At 42.5% G+C, this 27,283-nt stretch overlaps 1 protein-coding gene across 2 annotated transcripts in view; it reads left to right on the top strand.

The window, feature by feature from the left end:
- The first annotated feature begins 387 nt into the window (after positions 1 to 387).
- The window catches only part of SLC9A7 (solute carrier family 9 member A7), a 65,887-nt gene continuing 38,991 nt past the window's right edge, over positions 388 to 27,283 (top strand). Inside the window, exon 1 of one of the 2 annotated variants that reach the window (XM_064408181.1) lies at positions 388 to 860. In XM_064408181.1, the coding sequence (XP_064264251.1) occupies positions 593 to 860 (268 nt within the window). In that variant the 5' untranslated portion in view covers positions 388 to 592. The remainder of the gene's footprint in view (positions 861 to 27,283) is intronic. The other variant, XM_064408182.1, reaches the window with a different exon arrangement.

Below are 27,283 nucleotides of genomic sequence, written 5' to 3'. Positions count from 1 at the left end.
TCCAGTAGGATGTACCTGGATGAAAACCTCCAAGTCAGCAATTTACGTTTAGTAAGTTTTCCTACGCCGTATTAAAAAAAAAAAAAAAAAAAAAAAAAAAAAAGACGACAGCGCTTACACCGCTTATTCCCTGCCAGATCTCACGGGGCCGTCCGCTCCTGGCCCATTTCGAGCCCGGCCGTGGGCAGGGCGGGCTCTGGGGCGATGATTGCCAGCACGGCCCCGGTGTGAGAGCCGCCCGCAGGTTCGCTCCGCACGGCGGGCAGGGAGAGCGGCCCCGCAGCTCTGCCCGCGCACCGAGGGAGCTCCCGGTGCAGAACCAGCGCCGCGGGGCGGGGGAAATCTCGCCACCCCTGCACCTCGGCCGGGCGGGGCTGGCCGGGCCGGGCACAGGGGAGCAGCGACACCGCGGCTCCCGGCGGGGCTGCGCCTTTAAGGGGCCGGGGGAGGGAGCGGCGGGCGGGCTCCTGCGCGCCGGGGCCGCTCCCTCCCGCCGTCCTTCTTTCCCTTCCCCGCTCCCTCCCCCGCCGGCCGGCCGGGCGGGCGGTGGGCAGTGCCCCTGGGCCGCCGCGGCATCCCGGCTCCCGCAGCCATGGCCGGGCCCCTGCGCCGCCGGCTGCCGCTGCTCCCGCTGCTCCTGCTGGCGGCCGGGGGGCTGCGAGCGGCGGAGCGGAGCGGCGGCAGCAGCAGCGCCATGGAGGAGCTCGCCACCGAGAAGGAGGCGGAGGAGAGCCACCGGCAGGACAGCGTGAGCCTGCTCACCTTCATCCTGCTCCTCACTCTCACCATCCTCACCATCTGGCTCTTCAAGCACCGGCGCGTCCGCTTTCTCCACGAGACCGGCCTGGCCATGATCTACGGTGAGTCCCGCCGGGGCCGCGGCGCCGCCCGCGCCTCAGCGCCCGGTGCCAGCCCCGGCAGGTGCCGGGAGGGCCGGGGGCGGCGGAGGGCCCGGTACCGGCCGCGCCCCTCCGTGCCGCCGGAGGAGCGCCGAGCCGCTGCGGCGGGCGGGCGGCAGCGCCCGGTAGGCCGAGCCCCGGGCAGGGGAGCCCCTCGCCGCAGAGCTCCTGGATCCCCTCCCCTCGCCGGCGCCTTTCCTGGGGTTGGGGACAGAAGGACACTGAGGGGGGACACGCGGTCCGCAGCCTGCCGTGCGGCAGCGGAGCGGTGTCCTGCGGGAAGGTGCGCCTCGCCGCCGTGCTGCCGGGCACAGCGCTCCGGTGACCCTCCCCGCAGCAGAAAGGCAGCTCGCCGGCCGTGCTTCCAGCGGCATGGAGTGCCGAGCCGTGCAGGTCATCGCAGAGATGACTTTGGAAAGCGCCATCGCGCTGCCCACGCGGAAAGGAGCGTGCTCAGCCTCCGGGTTCGCTCCCGGGCTGTCGGCGCGCTGCTGTCACCGGCGGCCCGCGTCTGCGGACCCCGACTGACCGCAGTGACACTGACCAGGCACCCTGACACTGTCTGCGGCTCATCCCGAGCCCTCCTGGTGGAACGAGGGCTCTACTGAGTTGAGTTCGCCCACTCCAGGCCCCTCTTCTCGGTGGGTGTGAGTAAAGGGAAAGTACATCCCTCAGGAGAAGCTGCGTGTCTCCCCTGCGTTTGTGGGGCTGATGGCCCGGAGGAGCTGGGCTCTGAGGGATGATGTTAATGGTGCTGCTCTGCTCCCCCCGGTGCTGTCAATGCCTGGCGCAGAGGGCGGCAGGTGAGCCCGACCTGGGGCCGCAGAGCCCTCGCTCCGCGGGGAGCTCCGCGGTTGTGCTCGGTGCGCAGTTTGCTACGCAGAGCAGAGTGGGTTGCGGTGAAGAGCAGCCATCCATTCGAAAAATTATTTGTCCGCTGGTGATTGGCTACTGCCATAAGCGCCGGGGGCACTTCTTCTCCTTCGCCAGAGGAATCTGTTCCTGCTGAACCATGTGAAACACCTGCCCGATGTTGGTCGGGATAGGCATATTGAGGGTAACCACACGTGAGAAATTCAGCACTCGAGGGGAGGGGGAAAGTGAAGCGTTTCCTCCCCGATGAGTACTACTGCTCTTGAGAGCTATGTGCTTGCTTGCAAAGCACTGGAATTTTCCTCTACTGATGCTTCCCTTAAACCATCCCAATTTGCTCTTAGTCAGTGATCTCTTTGCTGCACTGCTGTGTACTTCACATATGTTCATTGCTGAAAACTGACAAATTAACAACGGGGCATATAAGTAAGTTATGCACTGGCATGATCATGCTTAGCAGCTGAAGGGTGCACGGGAGACAGTAGATTAACTGCTTGTATTGATCAGAAAAGAGACAGGGTAAGGTGGTATTGAAGATGTTTAAATATTACCCTAGTGTTGTCACCTTTGGAAAGTTCATTTGTTATGTTTTATGATCGCTTTAGTGTCTTAGTTTATGCTGAAAATCTTGTGTATGTGGGTGTGCTAATGCATGCAGTACAAGTGTCAGGGCATCAAGGGCATTTGGGTATGTGTTTTGATGAGCTGCGTGGGAAATGAGAAATTGTTCAGCTGGAGAGATTCTGCCTCTCATTAAACTCAAATTAGTTTGCTCTAACACGCAGTTCCTGATCTGTGAAAGGGTTGTTAGGTTCCCAATTTGATGTGCAAATGATGAAATTTTGTCTTAGGAAAGGCACTATGTTCTATCTCTTTCAGCCCCCCTGGCAGCATCAAAAAAAGAATAATTGGTTCAAACTGTTACATTTTCTAGGTGTGCCCTCACTTAAATAATTTTGCTTTCATAGATTGTTCCCCAGTATACTTGCTTATAAATGAGTCCCCTTATTATGTCTAAATACATGCTGTTCACCCTCCCAAACAAACTGACTCTTGCCTTTTCATGGCAAACATCCCAGGAAACGTGTTTAGTGTGTTCAGTTCCTACCTAACCTGGTTAACCTCCATGCTGGTAAAGCTCTGCTGAGACCTGGCTTCACTTTAACCTTTCACAGGCTTTCTACACAGCACAAAGAACAACACAGCAAGTGCTGTAGTAACTTTCTGTTATACTTCTGCTAAGTGGGCTTAAGTCTCCTCTTCCTCCCTTGTTGTTTAAAAGACAGCAGTTAAGCTGATAGATGGGTTTCTATTTTGCTGATAACTTGCTATCTAGGAAATGCCCTTTTAAAAAATCTATGTATCTATTTAAAGTGAATATGTTTGATCACTCTGCCTTAAACACAAAATCATAAGGCAATATGTCAAAGAAAGTTTGTAGTCCAAAAAGCACACATATTTATTAGTGCTAAACAGAATTGAATTCTAGCATTGAACCTGTAACAAGGGTGCTACTCTGTGGAAGTTAAATACTAGCAAGTGTCAGCTGCTGCAGCAACAGTATTGCTAATATTGCTAATGCAAGTTATTATGGAACAATTTAAAAATACAGCACAACCCAAGCAAACACCAATCCACTACAGAGAAATAAGGGAATTGAAACTTTGCTGACACATGTATTTCAGCTAGTGATAATGACAGTGCTTGCTGTTCTTAGTGTTGGTCTGAGTTGGAGGGTAAAGTATTCCAACATGTTTCTCCTGAGGAGGTTCGGTGGTGACTTTGTTCCGCAGGCTTCTTGGTTCTCCACCAAGAAGCATCACCATGTAGTAGGAGCAAGAGGACATGGACTGTGCACCTGGACAGCTCAGGGTGGACTTAAGGGTGGGAGGTGATAGTGGCTCCTTAGGAAGTAGCCACCCGGATAAGCAGACGTCTCCCAGCAGAAGCAGTGGTATCGCTGCCACTAGGCAATTTCTTTGTCCCTTTTCATAAGTGGTAATTCAGGCATCTGGCCACCCATGAATCAGCAAAGGTGTCAGTCCTGTCAGGTACCTTCTTGTCTGTGGGCCACACATGCTAGTGCTGCAGATGAAAGTAAAAGCAACTGGACTTGGGTACAGTGAAAGAAAAACAGTATATGAAGAGGAACATCATACTTCTGTTACCTTTTGCGGAACACAAATGAGAGAGAAACTGTAACTCTTCAGGATAAAAACATTGTATCTGTTCTGCAGTACTCTGTGTCAGACTAAGTTTCTGTATCCACAGAGTAGACATAGAAAAGGTCTATTTTTAGCTCATCTGGCTGCAGTGCTGTTATAATTCTAGTATCTATCTACACATACTAGAGATGACCTCACTCATCTCCACTGCCAGCAAAATAATGTCAGTCTTCATTTTTAATAAGCCACTTTGACATAAGCCTCCTAATACTAGATTTAGGATCATAACTGAGCACCCAGTTTTGAGAACATTATCCTTCCTCTGGCAACCTGCTTTTTCTTCCTGAATATTATTTTAAATCACTTTGTTACAGGCTTTTAAAGTGAGTCCTGCTCAGCTTTTTGACTGCTCAGTATGTTTTAATTGCAATACAAATCTTTTCTCTAAGTTTGCTTTATGGTGTGTGGCTGGGTAGAAAAATTATAAATTCTTCTTTTGAGAGAAATTTAGAAGACACGCTATATAGCTTTTATTAACCAGCATGTGTTTCAGATCTGCTCTTCAAGCAGGGGTAATAGGATACCTTATAATGCTGGTGTTTCTGAAATATCTTTGGAGTACATTCAATCTAAAGTCCTCAGGGCAGTGATTTTGGGTTTCTTTCTTTGTTTCTGTGGGTTGGGGTTTTGTTGTTGTTTCAGTGCGTTTGGGGGTTTTGTTAATTTGTTTCTGTAAGGGTAGTGTATTTAATTAAGATAAATTAGTTCATTTTTATGTTTGTTAATGTCATCTTCATGAGAAGTTCTGTCAAATCAGCACCAGAATACCCTCTGATCATGGCATAAGACAAAGAAGAGAGGGCAACTTGGATTTCTTTTGCATGAGAAAGCCTTTGGTGGCACATCTGGCTGTTAAAGCTGGTACTGCTCGGCAGCACCACGTAATTGTAGGAACCACGCAGAGGCTGAAGGGGGAAAGTGGTCCTCTGCATGTCCTGTAATTCTCATCTAACTTAAAAAGTTATCACAAACAGATGCTATGTCTGTGATACTGCAGAGCTCACACACCTGCCTGCCTTCTGCTCCTGTGTGAGCACTCTGTTTTTGTTGGCTGGAGTGTGCTGAGCTGAGGGGAGGTAACCTGATGTCTGCAGCACAAGCTTGTTGTCAGAGTGAAGTGGTTCCTTGGCAGGTTAATGTTGCACATGCCCTGTAGGTTATCCTTTGTCCTCTTCAGAAAATTGCTTTTGGAACCACTTCCAATTTTTCTCTGCTACTTTGCAATGGAAATATGTCTGTAAATGGGTCTGCCAATGAGTGTCCCAGAAAGAACACAAGGACTGAACTCCCCTGTAGATGCAGAGCATCTGCAGCAAGTCTAGTAACTTCTGCTCTGGGTGCAGATGAGAAAAGAGAGAAGGAGGTGGTGAGGAAGTATATAACAGCTATCAAGTCCAACAGGATGCCCAGAATTACTTCTCAGGTGTTGATGGTGACCCCATCTCAGTGCTTCTTTACTTGGTCTTTAGGGGTCTATGTTTTTGGCAAGAGGTTGATGGGAGAGAGACCTGGGTTCTCACCTGTCTCCTTTTTGTTTGGTAAAGTAGGCCTTTGTTTTAAGGGTGGTGAGAGAAAGGTGATAGGGAAAGTTTATTTGGCTGTGTAAACAAAAATCTGTGTGGCAACTAGTGTGCAGTCTTATCTCTGGATTTCACAATACTGCATTGTAAATTTTCTGTAATGAACTGTAATTGGTCATTCAAACAGAATGAACAATTTAGATACTGTTCTTTTAGAAATTTAATTTAAAAATGTTGTGCTGAACTGAAGTGGTTATAGATGTGTATTCCTTTGCAGTATATCTTTATTAATTCCTGTGCTATAGAAAGATTAGAACACCTGAACACTGAAATTGCTTTCACCCAAAGTAATTATTCATACAGCAGGAAGTGCTTCTGGGTCACCTGTACAGGCAGTCCTGGGTGCCATTTACGAGTATCTGTGCAACCTCTGAAACACCTTTATAAATTACTGAGTGTCCTGGGTTCATTAACAGAGTGACTAGAGAGAGCTCTAGACCTCTGCTCTGTGTGCTCCCAGCATGCTGGAAGCAGATTGCCTCTGACTTAGCCAAACTCTCCCTTCTCAAGGGTTTGGCCTGGACTCCAGGCCAGGATGGTTTCCTGCAGTGCATGGAGATAGCTGTGGAAGCAGTGATGGGAAGGGTCGATTCCCGTGACAGAAAATTGTCATGGTTCAGCTAGCTATGATCCTCTTACATCCTCAGTCCCTTTCTGGGTGAGGGACTTGCTTTGTGGGTGCATAGCAGCCCTTTCCCCCACTCCTTCCTTATGAAAGTTGGGCTTCCCTTACCTATTGGCTCTGCAGAGTAGTTCAAAACATCTTTGAGATCTGGGTGAAACCTTTTCCTGCTTCTGGTAGGGAGCTGTTCCCACCCCCATCTGCTGCTATGTGAACAACCATTATCTCCATTAGGTTGAGGTGGCAGCTGCACCCTCAACTGATTTAGAAACCAGATATCTGAAACAGGAACCTCAACTCCACCATTATTAAAGAAAAAAAGTTAGAGGGCAGCGTTTGCATTCTAGAACTATGTATCTTGGCCTGTTAGGGGTGAGAAGTAAAAGCATTTAGTAGCTCCTATCTAGATCTTTAACATGTGTTGTGTACATGGATGTTCTCTCCTTGCTTACATGCTGAATGCTCTGAGTCCAGCACTGGGCTGCTGAACTGTCCCTGTGTGTTTGAGGCAGCCTCAGTATTTCACTCAAGTCTGTTGTTTCCATGCTGACAGCCAGAAATACCAGCTTGTAGACTTACTCTTTTTTTTTTTTTTTCCCAACACAGAATACTTATTTGTGACTCAGGATTAAAGCTTTATCCCCGTTAAATACTGAATATAGCCTTTCTTGCCCTGCTTTACACTAAGTGGTGTCTACATTGAAAGAATGTGATACAAGCAATTTTTAGAGGAGTATTTATGTTGAAGGGTTTTTTACTAGTGTTGTAAAGAATACACAGTCATTCTCAGCAGTTCAGATCTTTTTGTCTACCAGACATAGGTAATTTAGCTAAAATGCCCTGCCTTTTTCTCCCCTATTAAAAAGCACTTCAGTCTGCAATTAACCAAGTGTGAAAGGAGAAAAGCAAAATTGTGGGAAACTGTTGGTTTGGGATTTTTTCCATATCCTGAAATCAGACAAATCACTTTACTTTAGAAGTACCTAGAGAGCCTATGGTGGAAGAAACTGTTGGGGTTTTTTTTTTAATTTTACTGGGGAGAAAGAGTTGAAGGCTCCCTCAAAACTGAAGTTGAAGAGATGACCTCTGCTCTCAGCCAGATGAGGTGTGTGGTTTCTTGTGCTTTCTTCATGGCTTTGGTATTCCATGTTGCTTTTCAAAGGCTGGGTGGAAGCTCTTCATTTCTCTTAATGCTTGTGTGAGTGGTGCATGGAGAAGGATCACCCTCTCTCCTGGCAGAGCTCTTGTGTCACACTGCTGCCAGGGCTGTCTGTGGGCTTGGCTGCACTGCTAGCCCTGATGGCTCAGCAGTGGGGTAGAGCTGCTGCCACAGGAGGGTCCTGGCCCTAATGCCACACTGGTGGGACTTACAGGTTTGCTGCAGCCTGGGCTACTTCTCCACAGCTGCCACTTTCTCTGCTTGTAGTGTTTTCAAAATACCTCTTCCTTGTTGAAATAGGTCTGTAGTAGATGGTTTTGAAGGCAGCTGAAGCCACCAGAATACCTGTTGCATATTTTAAGCGTATTTGAGTGTGTTACTGATTCCTCTTCTGTTACCTTGTAAGCCCCTTGGAGAGGGGAGTTTGAGCAGTGGGTCTTGGTGTGTTGGATTTGTGGAAATGTTTAAATAAAGTGGTCTGCTTATTCAGAATGCCATGTCTTTCCATAGCTGTCTTCACTTCTCACTTAGACTTAAAAAAAATAAGCTAGGATTGAGGAGATTTTTTAAAAGTAAATTTGACACGTTCACCTGCTATTTTATTATGAAACTGGGGGACTATTCCTAATGAAAAAAGGGATGGAAACAAAGGAGCATGCTACAAAAGGATTCTAAAATGCAATTAACTTGTCTGTGGATAAGATGACAGTCTTTAATGTGCTGGCTGTTTATGGAAGTGTGGTGCGTGCACCTGCGTTTCTTGCCATCGGTAGCTAGGTGAAGACAAAGCTGCTCGTGTGGCTTGGTGTCACCTAAGTGTGAGAGCCTTCCCTGTGTCAGCTCTGCAGCAGGGCACGCCGTGTCCATGAGCAGTGCCAGCACACTGGGGATGTAGTTATTGCTGATGAGGCTCGGAGGCTGTTCCATTAATTCCAGAACTGGATTCAATATGAAAACTGCTGTTAACCTTTGCCACTGCTTTGAATATGAGATACTAACAGAAAGATGTTGTAACTGATGATAGTTTAAAAATAGCAAGTGACCCACATGGATATGACTAGCTTTTGGTTTTTACTCTGAATCCATTAAAATGAGTGCTATTGCTTCCATAGTAATTCTAAGAAATTATTTCCCCCACACATGCACTTCTTAGCTCCTGACATCAAGTCCTTCAGTAGTGAAAGGGAACCTGCATTCTAAGTGTCATGCACCTCTCTGCTGTTGTTTTACTGCTGCACAATCCTTCCTAGTTCTCATTCCTTTGTGACAGTCTTCATTGTACTTAGTGATTGTGTAATGGCCTTTCTACTGAAAAGATTTTCCTCATCCATGAGAACTTGACTGTTATTAAAATGACTGCTCTTAAAGTGCCTTCTCAGCGAGTGAATGCCACCTTATTTTAATTGGATTTTAGCCTTGCTGTGCTTGATGCTTTAGAAGAGTTCAAAGTGGCAAACATGGAGGGCTCCCTGGCTAGCTGGGAGGAAAGGGTATTCACAGGAGAGTTGAAGCAGTGAGTGGAGTTGCTGGCTACACTGCAGTTTTGCACTCTCTGGAAAATACAGGAAAAATATGGAAGATGAAAACTGGCGTAAAGGCTTATTTCTGTTGGGGAAGTCCCACCCAATTGCTTCTCCTGGGTTATCTTTGATATTTTAGTTGCTTATTATGTAATGTTATATATTAAGAGAAGAGGAGGCTGACTGTAAATGACCTTCCACAGACATGCCTGGCAGGGTTGGCTGTAGCATCCTCTCCTGGCTCACAAAATTCAAGTGGGCACTTCTGCTTGTTTGATTTGTCTTGAAGATTTATACTTTGACAGTCATCTTTATACTCTGCACAGCACAAAGGGTGTGGCTTTGTCATACCTATCTGCAATACTAGTGTCTTACAGGGAACATATTAGACATGGGTTACAGTGAATTATTCTTGGAAGAAGATGAGTATTTTGGAGATGTGTCGGTGTGTGTGAAATAACCTTAATGCTGGAATAGACTTTTACATAGGCAGCTGAGTGTCAGGACACTGTTTCAGGCTAACCTTTATTGCTTTTGATCTCCGCACAGCAGTACGTCTGACTTGGCAAAAATTTGTTTATGGAGTTGATTTTTATATCTAGAGACTTTTAGCCTTCTTTCAACCATGTTCACTTGTGGTAAAGCAATGTGTATACACACACAATCTCTTTCTGATTATCTTTTACAGAGATACATAGATATAAAAATAATCTTTTCCTCAGCTCTGCATGACTGAAGAGTTAGTGAGTGATTTCCTACTGATGATCTCCTTGTAAAGCTGCAGTAACAAAATACAATTGCAGCATACTCTGATTATACATGTGCCTACATGTTACAGAGAAATGTCAACATAGATATCTTGGTGATACTTAGTACTTGATTATGTCCCCCATTTCCTCAGGGAGCCATAAAAAGGGTTTATTGCTTTTGCTGGCAAATGCTTGAGTCTACTTGTTTCAACATTTTCGTTTTTGATCCTAATGGTTTTGGGATCTCTTCCAAAGTATAAAGGATGGGACAGTTACGTTTGTTTTTTTTTTTTGTTCTCTGTACTTCAAGCACAAATATCTAACCTCATTGCATCAGGTGCTTATGATTTTAGATAGTGTTTTGTCAACCTTAATCACAGATAGGAGAAATTTTGCATTATCTTTTGTTCATACATATGATATAGCCCCTCTTCTAAAGACTGAAAGGCTGGGGCAGGAGCTGTAGGCATGATCCTTAGCCTGTGAAAGCTAAAGCCCCCCATCAGGGTCTCAGTCTTCTAGGTACTGCTTAAATTTATAGTTATGTTCTTAAAACAAAAATCCAGACAAACAACACTAAAATCTGCCTCTGAAGCATTTGGTTTGCTAAGCTTATTAGCCAAAGTCAGAGGCTGTCTTCACCTCTCTGTTACCAGGCCACAAGTTGTTATTCTGCATTCAGTGCTACCTCTACCACAGCTCTAAGAGAAGGTTGAGACTCCCACAATTTTTGGAGCGTGATGCTTATACAATTTTTTAGCCCCCTTTTGCTCTTCTTCCTTCATTTGCATGATGATGACACATAAGCCTTGCTCTCCAGTGGTTCCTGTGGGTATTACAGTTGTCATGTGTTTTAGCTGTTTGAGAAATTTTATTATGCTGAATTACTGCTTTTTTGCAGGGAATCTCCTAACACTCTTGCCTTGTTACTTCATTTCTCTCCACAGTGCACCCAATAGTTTATTTTAAAGCTGACAGCCTGGATTCCTCTCCATACATCAGACCTACTTTTTTTTTTTTTTTTTCCTCCCCATTCTAAACTAAAAACCTTTGCTCACTTCCCTGCCTCGGGAATGTGAGGATTGGCTCAATATCAGAATGGCTGAAATAGCTTGTAATTTTTATCTTCCTCCTGCTACCACAGTCTTCATCACTGAGACTGGTTCTCCTGACTGCTATTGAAACTATCTGTGCCTTGTCCTCACCTGTAAGCTGTTTAAGCCGTGGAAGATATTTCCAGGTAACATGTGAGTAAGGCATGAATTCCTATGTCTCTCCACATATCTACAGTCCAGGCTTTCACTTCAACATTGGCTCCTTTGACGTTCTGGTTTTCAAGGCACAGGAGAATTTTCTCCAGATTAAACTTTCGTTGTCTGTGTTATAAGACACTTTTTTCCCCTGATCGTCTCTTGCTCTGTTTTTGTGTTCTCAGCTGTCCTCAGTAAAGTGAAAGATAAAGATGCCAGTGTCTCTAGGACCATTTAATCATAACAAGAATCAAACTAACAGTTTTTAACTTGCGAATAGACTGTGTCAAGACCAAGACCTAATTTTTAGCCCTTATACTTTAAAAAAAGGCTTAAAGTTTGAGTCATGAGCAACGTATAGATTTCACAGCTATGAGAAGAAAACTTGGACCATTGAGAGTATTTACCACCAGGGTTATGTTATAGAATTTCTCTTGAACAGTCAGCAAGGAAATTTGTGTTAATTTGTAGCATTTATAATAAGTAACAAGTTTATAGCAAGTTTGTAAAGAAAGCAGTCTTTTAGTAAGTTAAACCTTCCAAGACCTTTAGAATACTTAAATTCAGGAAAGGGCAATGCATAAGAACAATAATTAGAGCTTTTGTAATTATGTCAAGGTGCCAGAATCCCAATGATGCAACACGTGCATGGCATTTTTGATCCTTGTACAGATCACATTTGACCCACGTATGTGTACCCACACACAACATGCACACCTCAGAGCTGGATTGCTCACTTTCCAGAATAGCCTGTTCTTGTGTAATACTCTGTCTGAGCACAGAGACAGATTTCTGATGCTTCAGTTGATTGGAAACACTATTTATTTCTATTTGATTTATTATAGAAAATATGGATTTATTATAGAAAATACCATATCCATTTTACATGTGGATATGGTATTTTTTTAATAACACCAGAAAAACATTTCAACTAAAACTTAGATTCATTGTTCTGTTGCCCTGATACATAAACTGAGTGTATGTTGTGTGGAGAATATAAAAAGTCTGTGAATCATATACTGAGATAAATATATGACTGGTGGAAAGCTGATACACCTGAAGTTAATAGTTAGGTACACTCCTAAATTAGACTGCTCTTACTGTAGGTGGTTTTCCTGTTACATTTTATTTGCCTTACTGGTTGAGAGGATTGGAACAGCAGCTTGTTGACAAATGCAAATTTATGGGAAGTTCCTGATGAAACAGGGGCTTTCTGAGGTTTGGAGGCAATGATCTGGTTATTTCTGTTAGCAGCAGTTTGCCAGAGGTCCATTCCATACCACTGGGCTTCAAAGTTAAGGAAAATTATTTTGAAAACGGTATCATTTTTAAAATGTCTGTAATGTCTGGAACAAAGCTCATTCATGTACTGTTCCTTGAACTGACCAAGTTCCTTGGACTAGGAGTTACTACTAGGATGTCACATTTGCAGGACATGTTCTGTTAGATAAGTGGTCACACTGGCCAGGAAAATTTATCTATGACTTAGGATTTGATGGGCTTGAGAATCAAGCAGTCTTGTTGTAAGCTTCAGTGAGCAGGAGGTCAGCCAGTACCGAAGAAGTCACCTAGCCTGGCCAGAAGAAGTTGCAGAACAGATTCCTGCAGCAAAAGCTACCCCAAGGAGAAATGCTTGGCTGAATTGTGTCTGCAGAGAGAGATGAAGGCAGAGGACTCAGTCAGACTTATTGAAATGGCCTGGGATGCTGACTATGGGAACACAGAAATATCGGGGTGGGGTGGGGGCGTGATATGAATTTCTTTTAGGGGTGGAAAATCAATGGCTGAAAAACTAGGAGTTTTCTGCAAATAAGAAAAATATTCTGATTTACTAGCCTAGTTTTCCTTGCTATATTCCTGTGTTTTTTGGGTTTTTTTTGACCTTTCTACTTAGTCCGTGGGTCACAGTTCATAACCTCGAATCTTTGCGATAATAAATAGGAAATCCTGAAAAAAGAACACTTTCTCTTAGGAACTCAATGGAGGAGGGGAGTCCTGGCTGTGACTGGGGTTAGGCTGTTGAGGTAAATAGCAACAAAGGTTTTCAGAAGTCAGTTGCACCATCTCTGAACCATCACAAGTAAATTGCTCAGCCCTTAAAAATATTTTTAGTCACCTGTTTATGCTGCTGCTTTTTTTTTTCTTTGTATTCCTCCTTGCTTGGTACACCTACAGGAATAGTATGATAGCAGGGAGTAGGGGAATAGTTGGGCTAATGCTGCTCATCAGCCTGAAGCTGGAACCCAGTTTTTATTGCTGGGTTTATATGGGATGGAGGAAAAAAAAAAGTGTGTGTGTATTTGCAGCTCCATGACAAGTATCCAAGCATTGTAAAATGTTTTCATTATAATTTTTGCCTCTTAAAGATGGAAAATAATACTTGGTCTGAAGTGCAACAGGAAAGGTTTGCTTAAGATAGCTTGGGAAACTCACTGCTGAATCAGATCGTGAGCTGTGATTCTGTCCTTGCTCAGTGATTTCCGTCAGTGCTGTCTTTACAGTTCCAGGAAAAGCGGAACCTCTGCTCTGAAGCAGTTGATGCTGTGCATGCTCTTTGCTCTTGTAATGATCACACAGCTAAACTGACTTTGCATATCTACCTGTGCCTGCAACACATCCATTTTCCTTTGTTATAGCCATGCAAAGCGGGCGGGCTTCTGCGTCTCTTACAGAGAAGTGAGAAGTGAGTTAGAGACTGTAGAGGTGCTGGAGTGCCCATGGATCCTAACCCAGCACAGAGGAGTGGAGTGACTTCTTGTGGCTCTCTCTTTCTAATAAACTATTATAAAAAGAGGTGACTAATTTTTTTTTTTCAAGGGTGTCTGAGTATTGGTAAAACAATGGGGGCTTTCCTGCCTTGTGGGGTTTTGGTGTTTGCCACAAGTGCCTTCATCTTGGCCATTGTGTGCGTTACTCATGTTGCAAGATCTTCAGTCCTTTATTTCCATTTATTTGGTGCACGTTTTAGTTACTGTTGTGGCAGAAGGATTGTGGCACACCTTGTTAACTTTCAGTTGAATTTAATGCTAAATTTTCCACTTAGACTGTTGGAATATATGATCTTTTACTCAGAGTAATCAAAATTAAATCCAGTCCTCAAGGCAAATACTTTAGTAGTGACCAGTCATTATGCAGGATAATGAATATGTGAATTTTATATATGTGGTGATATTGTCTGCCAATTTTTTTGTAATTATGTTTGTGGCCTACAGCTTGGCAGCCTGACACTCTGAGTGTTTTCCCAATGATCTGGCAGCTCAGTCTGTCAGCATTTAGCATGAGCAATTGGGCACACCTTTTGTCAGTGCTTTGCTATTGTAACAAATATGACAGTTTCTCCTGCACCCTTCTGGATCTCATAGGCTGAAACACTGTGGTAACGATGATAATGCTGTGCTCATCCCAAAAGTCCTGTTGTTCCTTTTGAAATATTACAGCTATTTATTTCAGAAGAATATGGTAGGCTGAAGAGTCTATTTGCTTTCTCAGGATAATTAGCTCTAATCCTAAAACTGGTTCTCTATACTTGAGTCTAACAGCTAGGTAAAAGTTCACTGTAAGGAGCAGTTATCCAATTTGATTTCCCATTTATTGTTAACCTGCTCATTTTTCACAATAATTCCTCTTTCTTAAATTGATATGGCTTGTTAAAGGCAAAAAAAAAAAATCTTTTTACTGGGTTGCATTTACAATTGTGTAATTTATTTTTAGCATTTGGGAGAGACTTTTTTTTAAATTTCTGTTGCCTCCATCAAAAGCCCTGTGAAGCTGGTTTGCCTGCTGCTGAAGAAAGGCTCACTGAAGCAGTAATTCTCTTGAGGTCCTTGGCATGAATAGACATTGCAGCAATAATTTTTCTCAAGAACTATTTTAATTGCTGCAGCTTCAGCACACATCAGGACCTGAAATACTTTTGTACAGAAAGGGCAGAAAGCTTTACAATACCTGCAACAATGTTTCAGCGTATCTGTAACCTCTCTTTATTTTTGTCATTCCTTCTTTCTGTGAGTTACTGATCCCTAAATAAAAAGGAATGGGGAAAGGTAGCCCTTCTGTGCATTTGGGAGGGAAGGTACTGTGAAAAGACTATTCATAGAGAACCACATGTGATTTTTGAAATACATTTAAATGATGGTGCTTCATAAGCCATTTTTACTCAATTCCCACCATTTTCCTGTTTTGTTTGTAATGTTTATGCTTTCTAGCTGACAATTGTACAGATCAGCAAATCTTTAGTGCATGCTCTGAAAGCTTGGATTTTCTTTGGATTGATTTTCAGTATGGCCCTATTGCCATTCTTTACAATCTGAAGAAAGCCTGCATTCATAAGGATTTCTGCATCTGCAAAGGATGAAGGATAAGTAGGAATGATGAACTCCAGTGGTCATGAATGGGCAGATTGTCCTGGGCATTTATTCAGTTGTCAGTATATTGTGGAGTATTTGTGCTGAAAAAAATGTTAGCATTGGGTAACATACTCTTTTTATTAAAAGCACAGTAGAGTACTCAGAGATGGTGTATAGTCCAAGACACACTAGTACAGCACACGTTGTCATTCTTCCTAAGTGTGATTGATTTGTTTATTTCTCACTGAAAGCTTGTAATTTTGGATTTTATTTCTACTTTTCATTGCTAGCTGTGCTTATCAGACAAGTCTAATCAAAAGGTGCTTGCAATTCTGAGTGGGATGCTGCACTGTGCTATGCCAGGAGCACTGAACAAGGAACACTCTGCTGTGCTGGCTGAAGATCAGAGTTGATTCTGGAGTCTGAAATGTTCCCTGTATTTCTCAAATATAAATAGTACTGTGACCAAGAGTTGTGTACCTTCATATTCCAATTTGGCCTTGGTGGGGTAGGTGTTGGTAAATGCAGATTTTTTTTCCATGATGTTTGGATAAAGCACTTTAGCAGCTCTATCCTCAGTGATAACAATCTGTTCTGCAGAAGATGTTAATCAGGAGCAAATGATCACTGGGCAGTTGCTGTACTTTCAGGTGGCACACAGCACTTCCCAGTGCTCCATTACAGGAACAATTTAGGAACATCTCATGTTAACAACCTGGTTCAACTACAACCAACACTTCAAATAGATAAAACACAGGAAGCTAGTAAAATATGATTTAAAGTAGGGAATTGCATTGAAATTGTTTTCTAAGTGTTTTGGAGGGTATGGGTGGGTAGTGTCTGGTACAGACATGTCTTGACTGCCTGGGGCTTCTGATTCCATTGCCAGTAGCTGGTTTAACAACTGCACAAAAAACCCCAAAAACATATGTAGTAAAAATACAGCATTTCAGTAAGTGTCATTTATTGCAAACAGTATTGATATTCTGGTCTGAAGAAGGTTTTCTTGCCTTTGAGATTTCACTATGGAATCTCTTCTGGTTGAGTCAACAAGGAAATATAGCAAGACTTTGATGCAGCTACTGAAGTGGTGAATGTTAGTGGTGCTTTTTGAAGGCAATCTTCTCTGAACAGTATTTTGCTGCTGGTAGTTTGTTACTGACAACTCTTGCATGAAGGCCTTTGAACAGCAAACTAAGAGCTTGAAAACAGCAGCTGTTTCAGAGAGATGGAGAGAGAGGACAGGAAGCAAGCAACAGGGAAAGGTTTTCCCTTGATGAAGACACAGTGCTATATAAGCCACTTAGGTGCATATTTTGAACACAGTTTTCTTCAGCTTTTCAGTGAAATTATTTTGTATATACTTGCCATCTTTAGGATCTCTGCTAGTGCTAGGCTTGAGCACACATGATGTTGTGCTTTTTTGCAGTTCTCTGCTAATGTGTGTGTGTTCTCTGGTTTGACAGGTAATGGTGTGACTGCGTTTCCTGACATCAGGACACCTGTGATTATTGCTCAGAGATGTTGTTAATTGAATATTTGCACTTCTGTAGACATCAGTTGCCCAGCTGTTATCTGTCAGGCTGGATTTGTATTACTACAGCCATGTCACAGATAAAAGTTTTTTCATCTTCCTGCTTGAGGATTTTGACAGGTCACACTGAAGGAATGGGACTGTAGAGTACGTTTGTGTGAACCAGCTTCCATGCTACTCCTGGCACAGAAAATTGAATAACAATGTCCAATATTACTATACCACGTTCATTTGGCCTCCTAGGACATTTCGCCAGGTATCTGGATACTGCAGAAATAATGACTGTCATATTCATACTCTGAAAGTTTACCAGATCAACCTGTGCACTGCTTCTGTCCATTCTAAGAAAATGCATCATTGTGCTTGTTCCACTGTGCCTCACCTGTGCTTCAGCTGCACTAGTCCAACTTGTTCTTTGTCTGAGACTGAAGTGTTTCGAGCAGCTCCTAGATACTGTTGGAGATAGTGTATCCAAAACAGCAAATCACCTCCAACAGTTGACTTGAAAAGTCTGCTTTACTCATGGTGTCTCTGTTAGCCAATAGCAGAGACTCACAGAGAATGTGAGTATCAAGCTATTATTGTGTAACAAGTTTCTGTAAACTTTTCTTCATTTCTTCTGTTCTTTGGGAATGTGATGGCTACTCTTGAGGTTCACATGATCATCAATCCCTGAGATGCCTTTATAGAGCAGTGCTGTGGCTTCATCTTGCAGGTGAGGAGTTGTGGCAAGGAACAAGATCTAAAGCATTCACGGCAGCTTTCACCTGCTCCTTTCTGATGCCTGCAATTGGGATTTTCTTTTCTTATGCTCCCACATATGCTCTCATGTGTCAGTGAAACTTGGAAAGCCCACTGCTCTTCTCAACCAAACCCCTGAATACTTATTTGTTCAAGTCATGCCCCTGGTGAAAAGGGACTTGTGGTTGTTGGCATCACCTGGTGGCTCTTATAGGCTCAAGCCTGGAATCTAACTCAGCAGACAGCATGGCTTTGCTTTAAGGCTTTGTCACTCTTGGAAGAGACCCACCTTGCTGGTATCCTTAACAAATTTCAACAAACTGGACATGATCCTAGTGCTCATCAACCTTCTGTGAGCTGCAGCAAGGCTAATCTTAGAGTAAATCCAAGGCATGTGTTGGAATGAGGCTGGATTTAGTGTTTGAGCTGTCTAACCCAGCAGAGTGATCTCGTGTTCTGCCTGCTGATTGCTGGGAGTGGAGAGCAATTTTCTACAGCAAACTGAAATTAAGTTTATCGTGCTGCTTGTGCCAGAGCAACACTTCAGTTTGCTTTAGATAACTGTGTTCTGCAGAGAAACATGGTATTGGAGTTAAGATGAAGCAATGATACCAGTGATGGAGGGAAAAGAAAAGCCAGGGGATGCAGCTCCATGCAGTTTTGGTTACAGCTTCTTTGCACTTTGCTTCTTGGGAAGTGTTTTTGTCTTTGCTTTGTTGTCAGACAGTTTGCCATCACCCAGCCCTTTTCCTTGCTCTCTGAGCCATGTCACAGTGCCCTCCCTGCCCCAGCATCTGGGGCAGGGTTTTTGGTGTCCCGTGAGTCAGTGCTGTTGTTTTGATCAAGGTAAATGTGTAAGCCTAGCTAAATATAACTGTTTCTAATCTCTTATAATGAATGTCAGAATTGTTATGGAAGCCTCTTTGGAAATATTCATAACTTTATTTGGATTTTTTTTTCTTCCTAGTGTAGTAAGTGATTCTTTTAACAGCTAAAATAACTGTTCTTACTATTGCCAATTTTTTGGTTTGTTTTTTTTATCTAAGAAGTATTTTTTTATCCTCTTTAAAAATCTTTTATAGAGGTCTCTAGTTAATCTTTTCCAGTAAATTTATTTTAAAGCACAGGTGTCAATGAGGATAGGGCTTAAGTCTAGCAAGATAGAATTATACAAATTTTATTTGATAGAAATTGCCTTGTTTTTATGAGACATTTCCTCAGAAACTGGAACTATGAAATGTTGTTCTGACAGAAGTATTTTCTACTCCTTGTCTGGAAAAACATTAAATTACTTTTTATGCAATTACGCCTTTTGCAAAATCTACAGCAATATTAGATGAGGACACCACAGTGACTGCTCAGCCTGTCAATATTGGATTGCAAAGTCTTGAGTCTTGTTGACATCTCTGCAATTTGTCTGGCCTTAATATTTAATAAGCCTCATACTCTGCAACCTCAGAGTGAGAGCAATTCTTTTAAAAACCAACTTTGACTTTTGTCAGAGTTCTTACCAGACACTTTAAAGTTGTGTTTGCATGTGTGATGGGTAGAGCAGTCATCAATTTCATGCCTCCATGCTCCTGTTGTATTGAACTTTTAAGGAGTTTGCAGAACGAATACTTTGTATAGCACATCAGGACCCTGAGTTTGCTCCTGGTCAGTGGGGACTGTGGCAGGACTCAAGTTGCCTTTTTAGGAGGATGAGTATCAGGAGTGTCCAGGTGGTGCTTCAGCCTGCATATTCTAGTTGTCCACTTGTTCTGAATGGTTCACTGGGACCTAGATTTTCCACAGGGAACAGAGGAGATGAATGAGAGGGGCAACCCATATCTGTCAGTGGAATGGCAACAGTGAAAGCAGCAGACGGGCTAGAAAGTCTGCTGATGTGCTAGGAAAAAGCAGCTGAACCTGCTTTAAATAGAAACTTTTGTGTTTGTCTCTAGAAAAAGCCATGGAGAATCTTACAGAAATATAGTCTGAATCAACTTTCATTCCAAACTTCTGATTTGAACTCTGTTTTCATCTTTGTATACACAGGAATCAATTTTTAGGATTGCTAATCCTAAAATCCTGCAGGTTCCCACCAGTTGGACTTGGCATAGTGGAAAGTGTTCATCCCTTGCATTGTGTACTCCAGATCTGCTAGCTTGGAGACTGTCTTTGAAACTACTGCCTCTCCTGATTATTGGACAGTCTAAGAGAAAAATCTGACATCATTCTGCAAACCCTTAGCCAGTAGAAAGTAATGCACAAATTTAAAAGTATTTGTCACTAAATGGGTATATTTCACCAAGGCAATCCATGCTATAGGTGATCACATTTTGAATTACTTTTGTGTAAGAAGCTGTGTAGCAGGAACTGAAAAGCTCTATTATGTGGTTTGGGAGTTTTCTAAAACTCTTCCAAAACATTTCAGTCTTTAAACCCAGGAAGTGGCTTTTTTTAGGTCTCAAAAGTGGTTTTAGCAAGTAACATTCAGCTGACATCTAAGGAAAAAAAAAAGCAATTTTCCCCTTTTTTTGTTCTTTTTTTGCCCTGGAGGCTTGAGTACATTTTTGGTCATTGCTTTTTCTCTGTAGCTATGACAATTTTAAGTTGCAAATGTTTTGTCCTAGTAGTCTTTAAACTGAATCTGAGCTTGAACTTTTAGATTTGTTTGTCAGACTTAAGTCAGTTCTAACTCTTCAACACTTTAATTTGTTTTGTTTGCAGCTGTGTACTTTTCTTTTTTCCCCACCCATCGTGTTGCACAGCATGGATGATAAATGTGTGGGAGCTGCTGCAAACTGCTAATGGCTTTTAAAAGGCAAATCATTAAATCAGAACTCTCTTCAAGTGCACCAGGGACTTTGTGTCTGAAAAAAAATGAACTTCATTTAAAGCACATCTGTAACTTTTTTAACATGAATTACACAAAAGATATTCAGTTTCTGCCTATGAGGTGTATATGAACTCAACTCTAATACTTTGAGGCATTAAAACGTTTCTTCTGAGGTATAAAAAGTATCATGTTGTGCTGAAAATGCTGTGCTGGACTGGAAGCCTCAAGCAGTGGGCTGAAAGGAAAAGTTATTTATCTTCTGACTTGGTGCTTTGAGCAGCAATGGGAATTATGGGAAATCCTAGGCTGGTTTCTCTTTGTTTTAAGGCTTGGAAGAGGAAGAGATGAGAACTCTGTTTCCTGCTGCCTCTGAGCAAGTGCCACTCTCCACTTCCAGTGGCTTCCCTAAATGTCAAGGTATACAGAGGGCTGGTACCAAACCAAAGCTTGGTGGAGGCAAACTAGGAGTTGCAATGAGTTGCCCTAGATCCTTTACCTCCACTGGAGTAAATCTGAGGTCTTTATGATAATGGTCAAGCTTTTGTGCTGTGAGGATGTTAATAAGTGCTCCATACACTGCCATTTAATCTGCAAATTCACATGGCAGAAAATCTTGGAATAAGTACTTTTTCAAGTTTCAAGAAGAGCTTCTCCAAGAAGCTAATTAGTCATTTGCCTCTTAACCATGCTGTCCGAAAGCAGCAGTACTAGCATGTAACTTTTAAACCCAAAAATCCAGTTGCATGTTCTCCAAAGTAGCTCTCTCCATGAGCAGTGTTGATGGATATAGATTGTCTGAGCACTTAGGGCAGGGTGGAGTAACCTTTTATCTACACATACCATTGTTCTATGGGGTTTTTTTTCTTCTGTTAGTTTCAACTACTTATCTGATAGCAGGGCCCTAGCAGGCACGTTGTTGTTAAATGAGGTGCTTTTTCTGTGGTTTGGGATGGTCGTTGCAAACTGGACAAAATGCATTATAATCTATTACATGTTGCTGTCACTGGCACTTGTATTATTTTGTCATGCAATTTTCTTAGTCTTTGGAGAAGTGAAATTGAATAGAAGCCAGAATTAGCTGATACTGTATTTGACTTGAAAAATCTAAATGGAACAGTGGAAAGAGAAGACTCTGAAGGTTATATCTGAGCAGTGCTACTTATATCTGTGGCAGTCTACTTAAAGTTATGTATGCAGAAAGGGTAAAGGATGTGCATGGTGAGCAGCAGTGCTTGGTTTCGTGACCTGCTGCTCTCTGTCCTTCATTGTGAGCATGGCTGTGGGTCCATCCCATCCTCTAGTTTTATGTCAAGGGGGAGTTTTTCATACTTCTTGTGGCAAATGTATAAATTCCTGAGTTTTTATTAAATTCATGGGTTTTTGGAAGTATCATGTGCAGTGAATTATCTAAAGAGCAAGTTGACTTAAGCAATTTTTCAACTGAACTGGTTAGACATAGTTTTATTGATGAAAATGGATATTTTTGAATTAATATGAATCATGTAATAAGAAAATATTAAGGAATTTTGGAGGATATTCTGGTCATATTTATCTGAAACAGCCCTGAAAGTGCTGTGGTTTGAAAAAAGTCAAATGAAGATCTTTCTTCTGGCTTGATATCTTCCTGACAAGGTACTCATCTATCTTGGGTGCAAGAATTGCTTTATAGTGATTGTTTTGCACATGTCCAAACCCATAATTTTAGTGTAGGGCTGAGAGCTGTTGTGTTGAAACTGTATGGGAAAACTTGCTGTCTTAACCTTAGAGTTTGTTTGTTCTTGAGGTTGTTCAAGAGAATATGCAGGGGAGAAGAATGAATGGCAAAAAGACAGCATGAATAAAAAATATGGTTTACACACTTAAAATTATTTTAGGAGGAAGCTCATGGGGTGCACGATGGTTCTGCTCATGTAGGTGGGATCAGCCTTTGGAAGGGAGTTTTACTCCTTACCTTTTTCTGTCCTGCTGAGGGGTCTTGCACCAAAGCCCTGTGGTGTCAGTACCTGCTCTGGATGTCAGTGGGACAGATTATTCCACGTAGCAGCAATTGGCTGCTCTTCATCTCTAGTAAATCTGGTTTTATTAGCCCTCATCTGACACCTTTTGCCTAGGAGCAAACATGAAATGATAGGCTCCCATCCACTTCTGTGCCACCAATGTGACATGTTGGGGTGGCATGGACAGAGGAGATGAAATGGATGTGATTCCTCGGGCACCTTGTTGGCACTGCTGGGGCTAAAAAAGATGTAAGGGATGGCAGAAATGTCAGGCTGCAGCAGCACCTGAGATCTGTTGGGAGCAGGCAAGGAGACATCAGTGTGTAGTGGGAACAGAGCAAGAAGTCAGTGGCTAGGAACTGTAGGGTGAGCTCAGCTGGAAAAAGGTAAAGCTTGTGCCAATTTAGGAGGAAAGAAGAAGGGTGGTAATGAGCTGTGTAGGAGGTTGGGAATTGCAGCTGTGGGACCTCTGGACAAAGTGGTTTTTGTAAACAGGCTGAGCTTTTGGATGGCTTTTTTTTGTTACTGCTCAAAGTGCATTCTTTCTTCTTCTCCAACTCATGGGAATCAGTCTGCAAGGCAGAAGTGTTGTGAAACTGTTCATGCACTGCAGGCTGTGGCAGAAGTAATGGCTTCTGCAGCTAGTACTAAAAAACTGCTTCAATTTTGAACTACATATGAATACAAGTAATAGTAGATTCCTTTGCTCCTCTGGACAGCTGTCCACAAGGTCCTAGAAGAGCATTTGCCAGCTTTTTTCAGTTCAAAGCAGATATAGTGGGGTGGATGCTAGAACATCTGTACAGTGGCAGTGACAGTTGTGGTGTGGTTGTGAGAAGGCCATGGTCAATGAAGTGCCTGTGCTCAGAGCAGTCACCCAGAAAGGAGAAACAGGAAACTTGTGGCTTCTTGGCTCTGCTTTGGGGCATATCTGTAAGGGGCAGGTTGCCTCTATGAGATGGGGTAGATCTTTTGTTGGACTGTGTGTGTTTGGATGCTGTAATAACAAAGCTTCTATGGTCAGATATAATGATCACAGAAAGCCAGAGCTGTCATCTTGCTGCTATTTCTGTCTTTTGGGTCAGTACATTTCTCTGTAAGCCACAAACCATTTTATCTACAAGTGCTGGTTGCATTTGTGCCCACAGCTACAGAACATGGGGCTTGCCTCAGCAAAAAATTGTTTTCTTGAAAATTCAGTCAGATTGAAACGTTTGTCGCCTCTTCATATAGAAGGTTGTGTTGTTGGTAACTGGAAAGGGCTTGGTGCTAAAAGGTCTTTGGGAAGAGACTTACTGGAATGTTTTTAGTTGTCTCAAGGAGAATTTTTCTGGTGTGGGTTTTATTTCATTCACCTTGTTCAAATTTCTTCTTGTCCTTTTCCTCCTAAGACTTTGTTTTGACCCCTATCCAAATCAGAAGTTCCCAGAAATGGTTTTTAGGATGAAGGCCTCCACACATATCTGTTATTTTCTACAAGTGAGCGAAGGCCAGAGGATGGGATGTCAAAATGTTCCTAGTAAGAAAACAGACCCAGATACACTTCTTGTAGCTATTGTGGGATCTCTGAACCCAAAACTGTACCAACATGAATGCAGTTCCTGCCCCTTCCCCCTTCCTCCTCCCCTTTAGTCAAACCCTCAAAATTAAATGACAGTGTCAGGAAAGAGATTGTTGCTGCTTAATGAGTTTCAATTGGATTATAGATTGAAGTCTGACTCCTTGCAATGACAGATTAATAACTCCTTCTGCTGAAGCTTTAGGAGGGGGGAATAATTATTTTTCTGGGCTTTTTTTTTTTAACTGGAAAGCTAATTTCTTGCTAGTGCCTGAGCCAGGTGCTATTACTGTAAATCTTTTTGTAACAAAAGACTTGACATTATTATTTTTTAGACACTGAGGAACCTGTGGCCTGCTGTTTGAGATATGCTGAGTGTTCTAACATGCAAATGGGAGAAAAAGCAGTAATGGAACACAAGGATTAAATTGAAAACTTTGTTATACACAATTATAGAAATAATATGTATGCAATACATATATAATATAATGTATTATTAAATAATGTTAATATTAATACTTATAATGAAAATAAGATAAAAAACCTGTGGCTGGTCCTGCTGTTCTTCCTGGTGCCTGCCAGCATGGTCACTGATGTGCCTGGGGGAAAGAATTGTGATGTTTGGGGTTGTACTCATCTGGCTTAGAAGTCTGTGTTGAAAGAAATGCTTCAGCTCTGCTGCTGCTGCAGGGGACTGGTACCAGTTGCAGTTGGCACTCTGTTAGGGAATCACTCCTGTGTGAAGGAAGGAAAGGGAGCCACAATGAGCAGAGGTTGTTGTCTTTGTGATGGCCCATTGCTGCTCACACCTTTAGGAACGTATGTGGTATTGGTACATGTATGGCTTTCACTACTTGGGTTTTATAAATAAGGAGGGAAACTTATATTTTGAAAAGTATAAAGGAGCTTTTAAATGTTATTTATTAAGTATTTAACAGCAAATGCTATAAATGCTTAAATCTGTGTTGCATGAAACAATGATTATGCAGTAACTAAACTTGAGAACACCTGAGCTGAAATCAGTTGCAGACTCTCTAATCTCTGACAAATACCTGTGCCCTTTATAACTGCACTATTTTATTTCTAAGTTGAGAGTCTCTTCAAATTGTCTTCTGTAGCTTGTCCAAGGTCTTTCACTGAGTCATTACTAAGGCTGGGTTGGCTCAGGAGCCTTGACTCATAGTCCTGTGCTTGGACCAGAGGCCACATGTGATTAGCACAGGACAGCAGCTTCTCCCAGGGCTGCCTGTCAGTTCAGGCTGTCTGACAGATGCTGTCGGGTTGGGATGTGTGTGTTTTGTGGGTTTAGGGGTTTTTTTAATGCTGCTAAACTTTTTTTTTTGGTCTTTTCTGGATTTTAGATTCTAGGTGAGAATAAAACCAGCAATTTTTCTTACTGGTTGTCATTTTGCCACATAGTTATTGTCATCTTTCTGTGGCTGCCCTCTTGCTAATAGAGTCTACTCATCCCTCCAAATTATTTGGAACAAACTAATTTTTCTGGGGTTATAGATCTCCCATGTAAATGTAAGGCTTTATGTGAAACTTAACAGTTGTTCAGAAATTAACTTTTGAAATTCCAAAACAATCTTCTGTTTAAATCTCCTGGTAGTTGTGTTTTAAATTTCTGCTTTGAACCTGTTCTTTAACCCCACTGTCAGTAAGATTGCGCATTACAGAATAAAGCACACCTGCCTGCCCCTGTAGTTCATAATTTTTTTTTTACCATTTTGCTATACGTATATGTAAATCACACAACATGACACAAAATGAAAAAGAACTAGATCCCTACACTCCTGTGAGGTTTTTGGAATCAAGGGCTTGTGAGAAGGCACAAGTGCACAGTGTGCATGTGTCTGGCAGCACAAAGCCAGCAAGTTAATTTGATATTTGGTTCTGCCAAATATTTCAGTGTGCCAATAAGTTTTTGTGTAATCTGTTTATTTGAATTCAGAACTATGCTTAGTTTGGCTTATTTTAAAAGTGAATAAAATGCTTATTACAAAGATGCCCTTGATAGCATAGTGCTGTCTGCCTACAAGGAGGAAGAATTACCCACTTGTTTATTGTCTTTTAACTTTCTTATCTAAAAATAGCCCTAAGGCAATGACAAAGCATGACCTTGAACTTGTTATTCAGAATTTTAGGGTCTGGATAACCTCAAAATTTCTTCCAGACTTCAAGAATTGGCATCCTCTGCCTTTCTTTCCTGTTGAAAAAGGCTGGTTTTAAATTTTTTTAAACTGAAATATAGTGAGGATTTATTATGTGCTCACACTGCTGCACTTAAACTGCTTCCCCTTTTTCAAAGTTTGCATTTTCTGCAGTGATGTGACAAGCTGGTGAATGCCACAGAGGCAACATTGCACCATTGAGAAAGTAGTTGATGATTAGCCATGCTGAGTGTAAGACAGAATCACAGAATCACAATTAGGTTGGAAAAGACCTCAGAGATCAAATCCAATTTGGGACCTAATGCCACCATGCCAATAGACCATGGCACTGGGTGGCACATGCAGTTGTTTCTTAAACACCTCCAGGGATGGTGATTCCACCACCTCCCTGGGCAGTCTGTTCCAATGTCTAATCAGCCTTTCTGTGGAGAAATTCCTCCTAATGTCCAGCTTCAATCTTCCCTGGCACAGCTTGAGGCCATTTCCTCTTGTCCTGTTGCTGGCTGCCTGGGAGAAGAGGCTGACCCTCCCCTGGCTACAGCCTCCTTTCAGGTGACTCTAGGGAGTGATAAAGTCACCCCTGAGCCTCCTTTTTTCCAGGTTAGCATCCCAGCTCCCTCAGCTGCTCCTCACAGGACCTGTGTTTCAAACACTTCAGCAGCTCCATCGCCCTTCTCTGGACTTGCTCCAGCCCCTCAGTGTTCTTCTTGAGGTGAGGTGCCCAGAACTTGACACAGGACTCCAAGTGTGGCCTCACCAGTGCTGAGTATATGGGAAATACAGATGCTATCAGAGACCTGCAGACATTGGCTTAACCCTTCTTCAAGGGGTTGTATAGTGGTGTTCCTCTGCCCTCCTGTGCAGGGTAGTACACTGAATGGCAAGCAAATATAGGTATAGGGAGTGAGTTGTTAGTGCCTCTGGAGATGGTATGTAACATGTGATCTGATTATTTTTTTAATAATATACAGTGTTACTGGCTCAGTTCTGGATCAAAAAAATGCTTGAAGTGTTTTGTACAAGTGTTGAAACTTCCTCAAAAATCACTGTGAAATTTGAAGGTATAGACAGTGATGTTCAAAGGATGACACTGTAATAGGAAAAATACTTTATTTGTTGGTGCTTAGGCTATATAAAGCAAAAGTGTGATGTCTTGATGCACGCAAACACCCAGAAGAAAAATGATCCATGTGATAAACACTGTGTATTATTATTAGTCTTTCACCTTGAAAATA

The sequence above is a fragment of the Passer domesticus genome, chromosome 2 (genome assembly GCF_036417665.1).
Source record: "Passer domesticus isolate bPasDom1 chromosome 2, bPasDom1.hap1, whole genome shotgun sequence".
NCBI lineage: Eukaryota > Metazoa > Chordata > Aves > Passeriformes > Passeridae > Passer > Passer domesticus.
The sequence above is the reverse complement of the archived record's forward strand: the minus strand, read 5'-3'. Positions and strand labels throughout refer to the sequence as shown.